Source organism: Suncus etruscus, chromosome 1 (genome assembly GCF_024139225.1).
Source record: "Suncus etruscus isolate mSunEtr1 chromosome 1, mSunEtr1.pri.cur, whole genome shotgun sequence".
In the NCBI taxonomy this organism is placed as follows: Eukaryota; Metazoa; Chordata; class Mammalia; order Eulipotyphla; family Soricidae; genus Suncus; species Suncus etruscus.
The window spans coordinates 164,041,199-164,053,804 of NC_064848.1; the positions used below are offsets into that span (position 1 = coordinate 164,041,199).

General features: G+C 37.9%; 2 protein-coding genes across 2 annotated transcripts in view; one reads left to right on the forward strand and one right to left on the reverse strand.

Annotated features, from left to right (window-relative positions):
• EVI2B (ecotropic viral integration site 2B) overlaps nt 1–11,830 on the forward strand; it is a 12,270-nt gene extending 440 nt beyond the window's left edge. Inside the window, exon 2 of the mRNA XM_049772016.1 lies at nt 10,448–11,830. Within this exon, the coding sequence (XP_049627973.1) occupies nt 10,448–11,830 (1,383 nt within the window). The remainder of the gene's footprint in view (nt 1–10,447) is intronic.
• NF1 (neurofibromin 1) overlaps nt 1–12,606 on the reverse strand; it is a 304,781-nt gene that overhangs the window by 89,270 nt on the left and 202,905 nt on the right.

Here is a 12,606-nt window from a genome sequence, read left to right on the forward strand (position 1 = left end):
ATACAGAACACAATCTATAGATCTAAATTACTTTTACTTTTTAAAAACCTTAAATTTTCATAAAAATGATCATTTTCAGTTAATTTAAAAGGAGATCAAGGAAATTAGCCAAGCACTTAATTATTTTTACACAAATATAATTTAAGTAATAATGACATGAAGATATAATTCATTTTAATGTTCATCAAGATTAGCTGTTGTATTAAAATGCATACACATATTCGTATCAGCTACACTGTCAGTATTATCTGAGCCTTAGTAATATTATAAAAGTATCCTCAAAAACAAAATACATTAAAAGTTTACAAGGACTGATATATCATGAAGTAATAAATTCACAGTGGATAATAGTCCATTTCAACATTATGTCTATGACTTTCTCTTACAAAGAAAGTCTTTTAGAAGATCATTATGGTTTTCCTCTATTATAGAAGTTATAAAGATTTCACACCTTCTTCCTTCATAAGCACTTATATTTAGTAAATTTACTAAAATAGTACAGCGTGACTAATGACATGGAGCAGAAAGAAAGGGCTTTAATGCAAGAATGACATTCTCTCTTCTATAAGAGTATCTCTACTAGAGCTGTGATACTGGAAAATTACCCACCCCTTCTGAATCTCAGTTCCTTTATCTGCAAGGTAAATAAGATAGAGTCTTGCATTTGGTAGGTATTCAGCAAATAGCATTATTATTAATAGAAGATAGGCATAAGGTATTTCCTATGCTAGGTTAAGACTAATTTCCCTTTCTGCTTTTCTTAAGATATAAAATTGCTGTTTTATCCTTTGTAATTTCATAGCTTCACAAGTCGGACATATTTCTTATTCTAAATTTTAATCTATTATATCTGCATTATAAGTTACTTCCATTATTTCAAGATTTACATATTTTTTTGTGGGGGTCATTTCTGGTGGTGTTCATGGTTTACTCTTGGTTCTGCACTCAGGGGTCACTCCTGGCAGGCTCAGGGGATCATACAGGGTATCAGAGATCAAACCTGTGCTGGTCATATGGAAGGCAAGTGCCGTACCAGCTTTACATCACTTTAGTCCCCTTAAGTATATTTTTTTTGTTTTGTTTTGTTTTTAGGCTACACCTGGTCCTGCTACTCCTGCCTGGCTCTGCACTCAGGAATTAATCCTTGTAGTGTCTGTGGGGACCATATGAGATGCTGTGGACCAACCTGGGTTGGCCATGTGCTAGGGCAAACACCCTACCTATTGTACTATTTATTGCTCCAGTCATACTCAAGTATTATTTTTAGTACCACTATCTATACTTGCAGTTTATCTATGATATGTATGCTTTCCAAATCATCTTGATTCTCTTTCAAAGACAACGATAGGCCAGAGAGATAGTATAAAATGTCGGGTATTTGTTTTACCCATCATGGACTCAGGTTTGATATCCAGTATCACCTATGGTCCTCCAGCACTGTTATCAGTAATTCCAAAGAATAAAGCTAGGAGTGGGGTACACAACTCCCGCACCTCAACTTTAAAAAAAAGTAAAATAAATTATATTAATTTATTTCAAGACAATGGCATTTCTGGTGCAGTTCCCATTCTGAGAATCACCTGCATATCTTATGACCTAGTTTATCTGTGATCCTCCTCTTTGGAGAAACTCATGTACTTTCTTGAATACTTTCTGTCTCTGTTTCTTTCTTGCTCTTATTTCTCCAAATAAGACTACTTACTTAAAAAGAAAGATAAATTTTCTTCTTTTAGTTTTTGGGCCATACCCAGCAATACTAAAGGGTTAGTCCTGGCAGGAATCACTCGTGGAAGTTCTTGGAGGACCATATGGGCTGTCAAGGATTGAACCTAGGTTTATTGCATGCAAGCCCTACACACTAGTTTATCTCTCTGGCCCTGACAATGGTATTTCTTATTACCACTTAACAGTATCAATTCTGGCATCTCCATGTACCTATGCATTACATTTATGAAAACATGCCTAATAAATGATGTCTAATGTGGGCTGGTGCTTTAAGCTAACTGCTTGGTTAAAACAGCTTATCATATTCTTCAACTTGAAAATTATTTTATTTTTAATTTAATATTTTTTGGTGGGGGGGATACATCTGGCAGTGCTCAGGACTCCTGGTTCTGCACTCAGGGATCACTCCTGGCAGAGCTCAGGGGATCAAATGAGTGCCAGGGAGTGAACTCGTTAGCTGCATGTAAGGCAAATGCCCTATATCCTGTACTACTATCCTGCCCCTGCCTACCCCAAACCCAAGTTTTTAAATTGGGTAAAGTAGAGGAACAAGATCACAGATAAACTTTAAAGCACCAACCTAAAGTAATAAGCAAAATACTACCAGGCATAGATACACCTGCAGCTTGCCCTTGTAGAAGGATAGTGGATATCTAAAAATGTTATGTCTTTTGGCATAACTGACAAATATGCTGTGAGCAGAAAAAAGAATGAGCAGTTGAGGAAGGGGGAGGGACAGAAACCAGAGAGACTAAGAAGATAGTAAGGGCGGACAGGAGATTCTAAAATGTATTGAGAAAATGATTCAAGGCCTTGAACATGAAACAGCATTTTGTGGGTTGTTTGTTGGTCACATTGGCAGTGCCAAAGGGTTATTCTCAGCTTGGTGCTCAGGTTGGCTCCTAGCCCCTGTACTTATTTTTTTAGGGGGGGGAGGAGTTTGGACCACATTATATTACTCAGAGCTTAATCCTTGGCTTTGTGCTCAAGGGTCACTCCTGGTGCTGTGTAAAGGACCATATGATGTGCTGAGGTCTGAAGATAGTCAGCCAGGTGCCAGGCAAGCACCTTCACTCTTACTATCTCTTCAGTGCCATGGTTGCTACTTTTTATCTATTTTAGTCCTCACAAATTCTAATTTTGCCCACTTTAATTTTGTTGTTGTTGTTTTGGTTTTTGGATCACACCTGGCAGTGCTCAGGGGCTACTCCTGGCTCTGCACTCAGAAATCGCTACTGGCAGGCTCGAGGGACCATATGGAATGCTGGGATTCGAATCGCCATCCTTCTGCATGCAAGGCAAATGCCTTACCTCCATGCTCTCTCTCCAGCATAGCATACTTTTTGCATCATTTTTCTTTTTGGTATTATGTGTTGCTTTGTACTTATTTTTTTATTGCATTTATACATGTTTTCCCTTTTACATCCCTGCTCCATGTGGTTCTCATTTTACCTTCTTTCCTTCACGAAACAATCCTGGCATTCCAGGAACAGACAGTTGATTTATTTTCAAAATAATACTATCCATGTTAAATAACTTGCTACACTGGTAATTATACAGGCCTGTTTCTGAAATATGAAAAAAAATTCTTCACTATTTTCCCTTCCTTTAAATATTATTCCTTCTGTTTTGATGATTCTGGTTTGCCACAGCAAAATTCTAACAGATTCTAAAATTTTGATGGAGCAGCTCCTAGAAGGGTAGACAGTTAATTAAAAAGTGGGAGAAACCTGCATAAAAGGGGAAATGAAAGGTTTGGCTTTAATGTTTCTATAACTCATAAATGAGAAATATTGTATATTGATGTTCCGATGACCTTCCTATTGACAAAAGAGGCTATGAACTCAAATTTATCTTACAAACTAAACTGGGCTGATAATCAGGTTCCTGTTAGGGCACTTTCTGTAGGCTTTTTTTTTTTTTTTTTTGACTAACTGAAAAGAGGAACCATCTAGGTATATTTTTGTTGTTGTCTTTTTGTAAGCAAAGTTATAAAAGAGGAAACATTTTTGGCAGAACACAATTCATGGCCTATATCTTCTGTTGTTTTAGACAGCATTAAAAAAAACACTAAAGTGAAACTCTGAAAAATAATGTTTTCTAGTAAAGGCTATTTTTATTTTTGGGGGACTAATCTGTAAAAATAATAGAAAGTGTGCACACACACACAAACACACACAATGACTGCCTAAAGGTGATTCAAATCTGTATCTAGTGCCAAAAGTTTCAAACTTTCCCCATTCAACCTGCAAAATGAAAAAAAAAAAAAAAAAGCTGCGGCGATAGTACAGCAGGTAAGGTGCTTATATGGCATGCAGCCAACCTAGCTTAGATCCCTAGAATCCTATATGGCTCTCTTGAGCACTGTCAGGAGTGATTCTTGAATGCAGAGTCAGCAGTAACACCCGAGTATTGCCAGGTGTGGTCTCCCAAAACACAACAACAAAAAATTACAACCGAATTTAATAACACATTTTACCTCCTTTGTTTACTTACATTTGGGTAAAAGTATTAATAAACAGTGAAAATGTGAAATAGAGAGGGATCAAAAAGTTCAATAATTAACGCAGAGGTTTAATGCTTATTAACTGCCTGATATAAAAAAAAACCACAGAGGTAGAGAAATCAAAATATGAAAACATGAGGGTTCAGGATGCAGTTCAATGCATGTAAGAGGGCTCTGAGTTTAAGTATCAGCACTGAAAAAATTAGAGAAATTTGCGATAGTAAAGGAAAAGAAATGCTTTGAAATCAGATGGCCCTGGTATTCCCAACATTTTGTTATTATTTTTTAAACATTTATTTATGTATTTTGGGTTTTGGGCCACACCCTGATGGTGCTCAGGGGTTACTCCTGGTTCTGTGCTCAGAAATCACTCCTGACAGGTTCGGGGGACCATGTAGAATGACAGGAATTGAACCCAGGTCCATTCCGGGTGGCCACATGGCCAACACCCTACCGCTGTGCTACTGCTCCAAGCCCTCCCCTCCAATATGCTATTAAATAGTGATACAACTCTGGATAAACTGCCCTGCTCATCTGAGTTTGTATCTCTACCTATATATCACATTCCTGTTATCCTCAAAGTAATTTAGTTTAAAATAAAAAGGCATGTAAAACACCCAGGATAGCACAGCATACAGTAAGTTCTAGGCAGATATTTCTTGTTGTTTCTATCTACCTTCTTGTTGGCTTTTTATACTCATATCTGAAAAGGTAGGGATAAAAACAAACAAACAAAAAAAAAACCCACAGAAAAACCCACAGAAAAACAGAAGTTAAGGAACAAAAACTTAACATGATTATTTTCAAAACTGTAATGAATGAAGTGGTGGAGACAAGCAGCACTACCAAACAAATCATAAAAAATAAAAAATAGGACAATTCAGTAGATAACTGATTTCTTTAGACTATAGCCAGTCACAGGGAACTAAATTTAAAAAGGGGATTTAACTTGGGAGGGAGGGGTTTGTGCAGCACTTGGGGATTACTCCTGGCTCTGCACTTAGAAATCACTCAGCAGGCTGGAGACCATGTGGGATGCCAGGGATTGAACTCAGGTCAGCCGCATGCAAGGTAAATGCCTTACCCACTGTGCTATTGCTCTGGCCCTAAAAAGGGGAATTTTAAGGTGTGGAAGAGAAGGATAACTTGAAAGATAAAGGGGTAGGAATAAAGAACTTACACCAGGATTATAAAAAAAAGCATAATTAAAACTATTTAGAAAGTGTATATATGGTACATCTGGCTAAATGAAACATTCCAGGCATAAAAGGTGAATCTGAAATTCATATTGTAAATACATAAGTTTAATAGAAAGAAAACAATTTAGAATTTTTGACAGAATGAACCTATAAGCAAGGAGCATATGTACGTTTAAATAGGATTAAATCACTAGGAGTGTATAGGAGAGCAGAAAATAGAGTTAGATTTAAATTTAGGCTTTAGGTAGTATGTATTTATTTTTAACAATCTTTTTTGGGTGGGAGTGGAGTGGGATTTGGGCCACATGCATTGGTACTAAGGGGCTAGTCACTCCTAGGTTTGTATTAAAACAGGAGTCTCAAACTCAATTTACCTGGGGGCCGCAGGAGGCAAAGTCGGATGAGGCAGGGCCGCATAAGGGATTTCGTTTACCGAATGTTCGCAATAAAAATCGCAAAAAATCTCATTAAACATTTGCATACCCCAAATGGAACTGCTCGGGGTATGCGAATGTTTAATGCGATTTTTATTGCGATTTTTCGGTAAGCGAATAATCGCGAATACTGCGATATTTGAAGGCCGGCTGCGGACCACAGAATGTTGTACGGAGCGGGCCCTGAGTTTGAGACCCCTGTGTTAAAGGGAATTCATCTGATACCAGAGATCAAACTGGGTTTAGCCACAGGTGATTTAAATACCTTAATCCTTGTTTTAACTTCCCAATCCTTATATTTTTAAGTATGAAAAGAAAAAAAAAACACTAAAAGCACACGTCTTTCCTACTAAAATAAGGAAATTTTATCATCAATGTGGTAGGAGTAAGCAATAAAATACTCAAAAGTTCTGAAGTCTATTCATTTAACTTGAGGGAGCTCCACTTTTCCTTTAACTGTGCCTTGCACAGAAAATTTTAGAGACAAGGTCATTGATAACAAAGACTGAATAAGTATCACATCCCACATAAAGCCTGACCTGTGAAAAGTATGTCCTTCTTTTCCCATGCCCCTCGTGTGGATAATTTATTTGCTTAATTTATTCAGAAAGGCTTTTCCAGGTTCAAGTTTTACCTTCTTGAGGAACCTTCCTTGAAATCTTAAATGCTCTATTTTTTTTTCTGTGTATCTCCTGCAGACTTTTATGAGAAAGCTTAACAAATTATTCTAATTTATTTTTTTATAATTTGTTTCTAGAAACTTTGGTTTTTGGACCATATCCTGTGGTGCTCAGGGCTCACTCCTAAAGGTGTTCAGTGCTGGGGATTGAACTGGGGTCAGTCAGGTGCAGGGCAAGCATCTATCATGCTGTGCTCTTTCCAGTCATTAGAAAGAAAGCCTGTCTCGAGTACAGGTGTGGGGAGGTGGGGAGGAAGGAGATCTGGGAAACTGGTGGTGGGAATGTTGCACTGGTGAAGGGGGGTGTTCTTTACATGACTGTAACCATACAACTATAATCATGTTTGTAATCACGGTGTTAAAATAAAGATAATTATAAAAAAAAAAAAAGAAACAACCCCACATACACACATACCACACCCCAGTCCTGGAACAGGGTCTGACTAAAAATGCCATTCATTAATAAATGGATAAAAGCAGCAACAATAGTACCTGACCAATTGAATAGGGCTGACTGAATCAAATTCAAAGAGTATTAAGAATGACAATAATAGGGGCCGGCGAGGTGGCGCTAGAGGTAAGCCTTACAAGTGCTAGCCAAGGAAGGACTGCGGTTCAATCCCCCGGCGTCCCATATGGTCCCCCAAGCCAGGGGCGATTTCTGAGCGCTTAGCCAGGAGTAACCCCTGAGCATCAAACGGGTGTGGCCCAAAACACCAAAAAAAAAAAAAAAAAAAGACAATAATAATTATCATTATCATCAGTTTTCAGAGCCTGAGGACCCTGAGTTGAACTGATTCCTGGCACCATAAAAAGTCCTTGGGGTGTGAAAAGGAGCATGTATCGAACTTGTAGTTATTCCCATGAAAGTATGTTTCTTTTTTTTTTTTTTTTTTTTTGGTTTTTGGGCCACACCCGTTTGACGCTCAGGGGTTACTCCTGGCAATGCGCTCAGAAATCGCCCCTGGCTTGGGGGGACCATATGGGACGCCGGGGGATCGAACCGCGGTCCGGTCAGTCCAGTCGGTCCTACGCTAGCGCTTGCAATGCAGACACCTTACCTCTAGCGCTACCTTCCCGGCCCCGAAAGTATGTTTCAAGGGCGGAGAAACCCTGTATCTTTTAGGCCAAGGAATTCCCTAATTTCCCCAATATTTACTGTGCCTAAAAAACAAAAACGAACAAAATAAAAAAAACTTGCCACACCAGTCCTCCTTCCTTTTTTCTTTTCTTTTTTTTTTTTTTCTTTTCTTTCATTCTCATGATTATTGTTTGGTTGTTGTATTTGTTGCTGTGGTGCTTTTTGTAGTTGCTGGTTTTGGTCTTTTCTTTGACTTTGATTTTTTTTGTTTTGTTCATTTTGTTTTCATTATAGGTTTTAATTTTTTTGTATTTTTTTTGGTTATGTTTTTCTTCTTTTTCCCCCTTCTCTTTAAATTGATATTTATAACCTCTAGATGGACTCACCCCGGGTTTTTTTTGTTGTTGTTGTTGTTGTTGTTTTTTCTTTTTCTTATTTTCTTTTTTTTTTTCAAACAGAACCACATAACTTGAATCATCTTGTTCTGCCTCATAAATTGAGGAGAAATAAAAAATGGATGGTACCAGAACCAAACAGTCCAGTATGAACATTGAGTAGAAATAAAAAAGGATCAGACTTAAACACCAAATCCAAAGTCAACAACAACAGAAATCAATAGCCAATCTTCAACAAGCTATACACAGAGGGGACCAGTGATTCTAGCAGTCCAGGGGACAAAGAAGGGGGATACTGGGAACTGGGGTAGAGGAAGGACAACACTGGTGGTGGGAATACCCCTGATTCAGTACCATTATGTATCTCAAATATTACTGTGAACGATTTGTAATTCATGTTGGTCACAAGAAAAAATATTTTTAAAAAATCTGAGATCGTGTTTCTAATGGTTATACATTAGACTTGCTGCTAAGAAATTTACAAAGGTAGTGTGCCTCTTACAAAAAAGAGAAGTGGGAAGGGGAGTCAGTTGTGAGATGAAGATGAACTCTGTTTTAAAGATGTTAAATTTGCTAGTGTAGTATAGATACATGAACGTGTTCACCAAGAATATATGAAGAATATATGAAGATTTAAAATAAAAAATTATAGGCTTGGTGTATAAATTAAAAAATTATAGCATAAATAAGATCTTGAAGTCTGATTGACTCAAAAATTTAAAAAAAAGGCAAGACAGAAAACTGAATACAAGTACATATATAAATATGTGTGTGAGTGTATGTGTGTTGGTCATATCCAGTTGTACTCAGAGCTTACTCCTTGCTTTGCACTCAGGAGACCATATGAGATGCCAGAGATTAAACCCAGGTTGGTTGCGTGATTGGAAAATGTCCTTCTTAGCCAATATTGTACTATTCCTTCCTTCCCTCCTACCTTCCCTCCCTCCCTCCCTCCTTCCTTCCTTCCTTCCTTCCTTCCTTCCTTCCTTCCTTCCTTCCTTCCTTCCTTCCTTCCTTCCTTCCTTCCTTCCTTCCCTCCCTCCTTCCTTCCTTCCTTCCTTCCTTCCTTCCTTCCTTCCTTCCTTCCTTCCTTCCTTCCTTCCTTCCTTCCTCCCTCCCTCCCTTCCCTTCCTCCCTCTCTCCCTCCCTCCTTCCTTCTTTCTTTTTTGTTTTTGGGTCACACCCGGCAGCGCTCAGGGGTCACTCCTGGCAGGCACGGGGGACCATATGGGATGCTGGGATTTGAACCACCATCGTTCTGCATTCAGGGCAAACGCCCTACCTCCGTGCTATCTCTCCAGCCCCCATTGTACTATTTCTGTATCTCAAGCATCTAAACCAGGGGTCTTCAAACTACGGCCTGAGGGCCAGATATTGTATTTATTCCCATTTTGTTTCTTCACTTCTAAATAAGATATATGCAGTGTGCATAGAAATTTGTTCATAATTTTTGTTTTTACTATAATCTGGCCCTCCAACAGTCTGAAGGACAATGAACTGGCCCCCTGTTTAAAAAGTTTGAGGACCCCTGAACGATATAGAAAAATAATGGAGATTACATAAATAAGGTATGACAAAGAGCTACTCAAATAGTTAAAGATTAGTTGTGAAATGTGGCCAAGAAATATAGCTACTGGTGTACTTTAATGATGTACAATCAACATATTTTTTAGTAGTAAGTAAATGCAGAGAAAAAACACTTAGAGAATTCGAGGAACTAGTATACAAGCCCTATATACTTAAGTATAACTGAATTTAGAGAACTAATATGTAGGGGCCAGTGCTCAATGGGCTGAGCTTGTTTTATGTACAGAAGTCCCAGATCCAATCTTGGCACCATGGTCCTCTGAGGCCCACTGTGATACTAAGAACACCAACAAGAGCAACTCCCAACAGAGAGCTTAGAGTAGGCTCTGAGCACCACCGAGTGCAGCAAAAACAGAAACAAAAGGAAGAGTAGCTGACTTCTGGATTTTGGCACGATGTGTTTAGACTGCAGGAGATAGTTCAAAGGGTATAGAGTACATGTTCAGTTTTTGGGTTCAAATTTTTGGGTTAACAAAAATTTGGGTGAACCAAAATTTTGGGTTCAATTTTTATGATCACATGGCCCACTGAGCACTGCTGGCTCAAAGCAGTATCATTTCCCTGAACCCCAGTACTGAACAGTCAAGTCTAGACAGACTGGCATATCAACAATAGTGGCTCCAGAGTCCTGTACGGGAAGGAAAATATTAATTAAAAATGAAATGATTATTAAGATTGTTGTCTATGTGAACTAAATGTTGTAATAAATTAGAGTATACTCAAGTATTTTTACTATAGAATGTAAAGTCTAAATCTGAACTATAAATACAACTGTCTGCTTACTTTTATGCCAAACACCAAATGATATCTGTCTTTATTTTTATTTTATCCACTGATATAGATGAAACACTCTGAAATGGATCTCAAATATTTCATCTTAATTTTGTTTTGTGGACACCTGAACAAGGCCTTTTCTGCAGAGAGAGAGGCAATTACAACAGAGAAGCAATCATGGTCTACTCTATTTAGATCATCAATGCCATCTTTCTCAGCAAATTCCCAGATCATATCAAGGAATACTTTGGGTCAACCAACACAATCCAATGATTTATCTTCTGGACCACCAATACTTGTCAAAGACACCACTGGAAAGGAAAGATCAGTTATCTCTGCCTCTTCTGGAAAACCAGAGGCACATACCTCTGCTGGGCAACCACTTGATTATGACGTTACCAGAAAACCAACACCAAGAGCCAACAATTCCTCCCAGCAAACAACATTATCATTGTTAACCTCTGCCAGACTACCGTCATCTACTAATACTTTCACAAGACAATTGTCTTCATTTGTCTCTACTTCTCAACCACTAACTTTATCTGTCCATACTTCTTCCAGAAAACCACCCACTGTCCATAATCTATCTACACAATCAACACCAACTGTTAATAATTCACCTAGGATTACACCAAGGTTTATCCTAAGAGATGACAGTACTAAAACCTACCCAGAAAAAAACAATTCTAACTCAACAGCTGCCATACTGATAGCTATAATTCTGACTTCTATGTTACTGGTCATAATTATGATTGTACTGTGGAAATACTTCAGAAAACCAGCTGTAAATGATGAAAATTGGGCAGGAAGGTCTCCATTTGCTGATGGTGAAACCCCTGACATATGTTTGGACAACATTCGAGAAAATGATGTAACTACAAAACGTACATCAATTGTTTCACTTATGGCCTGGAAACCAAACAAACACATGCTTTTAACAGATGACCCGGACATCAAATTGTTTGAATCAAGTGAAAATAACGAAGATTTCAGCAATTCCAAAGCAGAAAAAGTAAAAGATGAAGCAAATGGTACATCAGAGGAAAGTGCTGATGGATCAACAATTGGCACTGCTGTTTCTTCTTCAGATGATGCAGATCTCTCTCCACCACCTCCTCCTCCACTTATTGAGGTGGAAGGAGAGAATGAGAGAAACCCATCTCACACACCTACAATGCCAGTAACACCTCCCATTCCAAATGATTCCGCCAATCATGTATCATCCCTGAACTGTCCCAATCAAGTCTGTGAAGATAATTCTGAATTCAGACAGTCATTTCCACCTCCTACCCTTGATGGACATAACTTGCCCATGACGGAAGTAGATTTTACTAAAAATCAGGACGATTCCAACAATAAGATCCAGGACCAGTGTCTGGAGTTCTCTATTTCTCTCGACTCAGACCAAGCTCTTGATGAATGCCTACCACCCCCACCTGAGGAGTTATAAATATTACAGCTTGACTTTTAGATGATCTATTTTTTCTTAGTTTATCTTTCTTCATTTCTTAAACCCCACCCTCTTTCTTCATTTTTATGTGATAAAATATGTTACATGATAAATGGTAGACAATTTTGATTTGTATTAATGAATCAACTGAAAACTGCTTAAAACCTACATGTTAAGCAAAATTTTAAAAAATTACGAAACAAAGGGGTCCGGAGAAATAGCATGGAGGTAAGGCATTTGCCTTGCATGCAGAAGGACGGTGGTTCGAATCCCGGCATCCCATATGGTCCCCTGAGCCTGCCAGAAGCAATTTCTGAGTGTAGAGCCCGGAGTAACCCCTGAGCGCTGCTGGGGTTATGTAACAAAAACTTATATAACAGTGATCTATTTTGATGGCACTATCTAAATCTAATGTATAGTATACATTTAATATTATGTGGATGATAGGTGTATATACTTATTACTTAATAGACTGCCCCCAAGCTGTATATAAATTTTCCTTGAAATAAAAAATATTATTTTCCATTTTAAAGTTTGAGAAATAGAAGAAATGACAAATACATATAATTCATATTAGACAAAGTTCTAGGTTTTAAATTAATACAAGTCTTAAATATATTGTTTGTGAAAATGAGACATTTGTAAAATGAATGTTTCAAAATACACATCCCTTTTGCTCTCACTGGAAATAGCAAATATATTTACTGAAACATCAAACTGGAGAGTTAGATTGGAAGCATTTATTCTGGGAGAAAAACAGGAGCAGCATGATAATA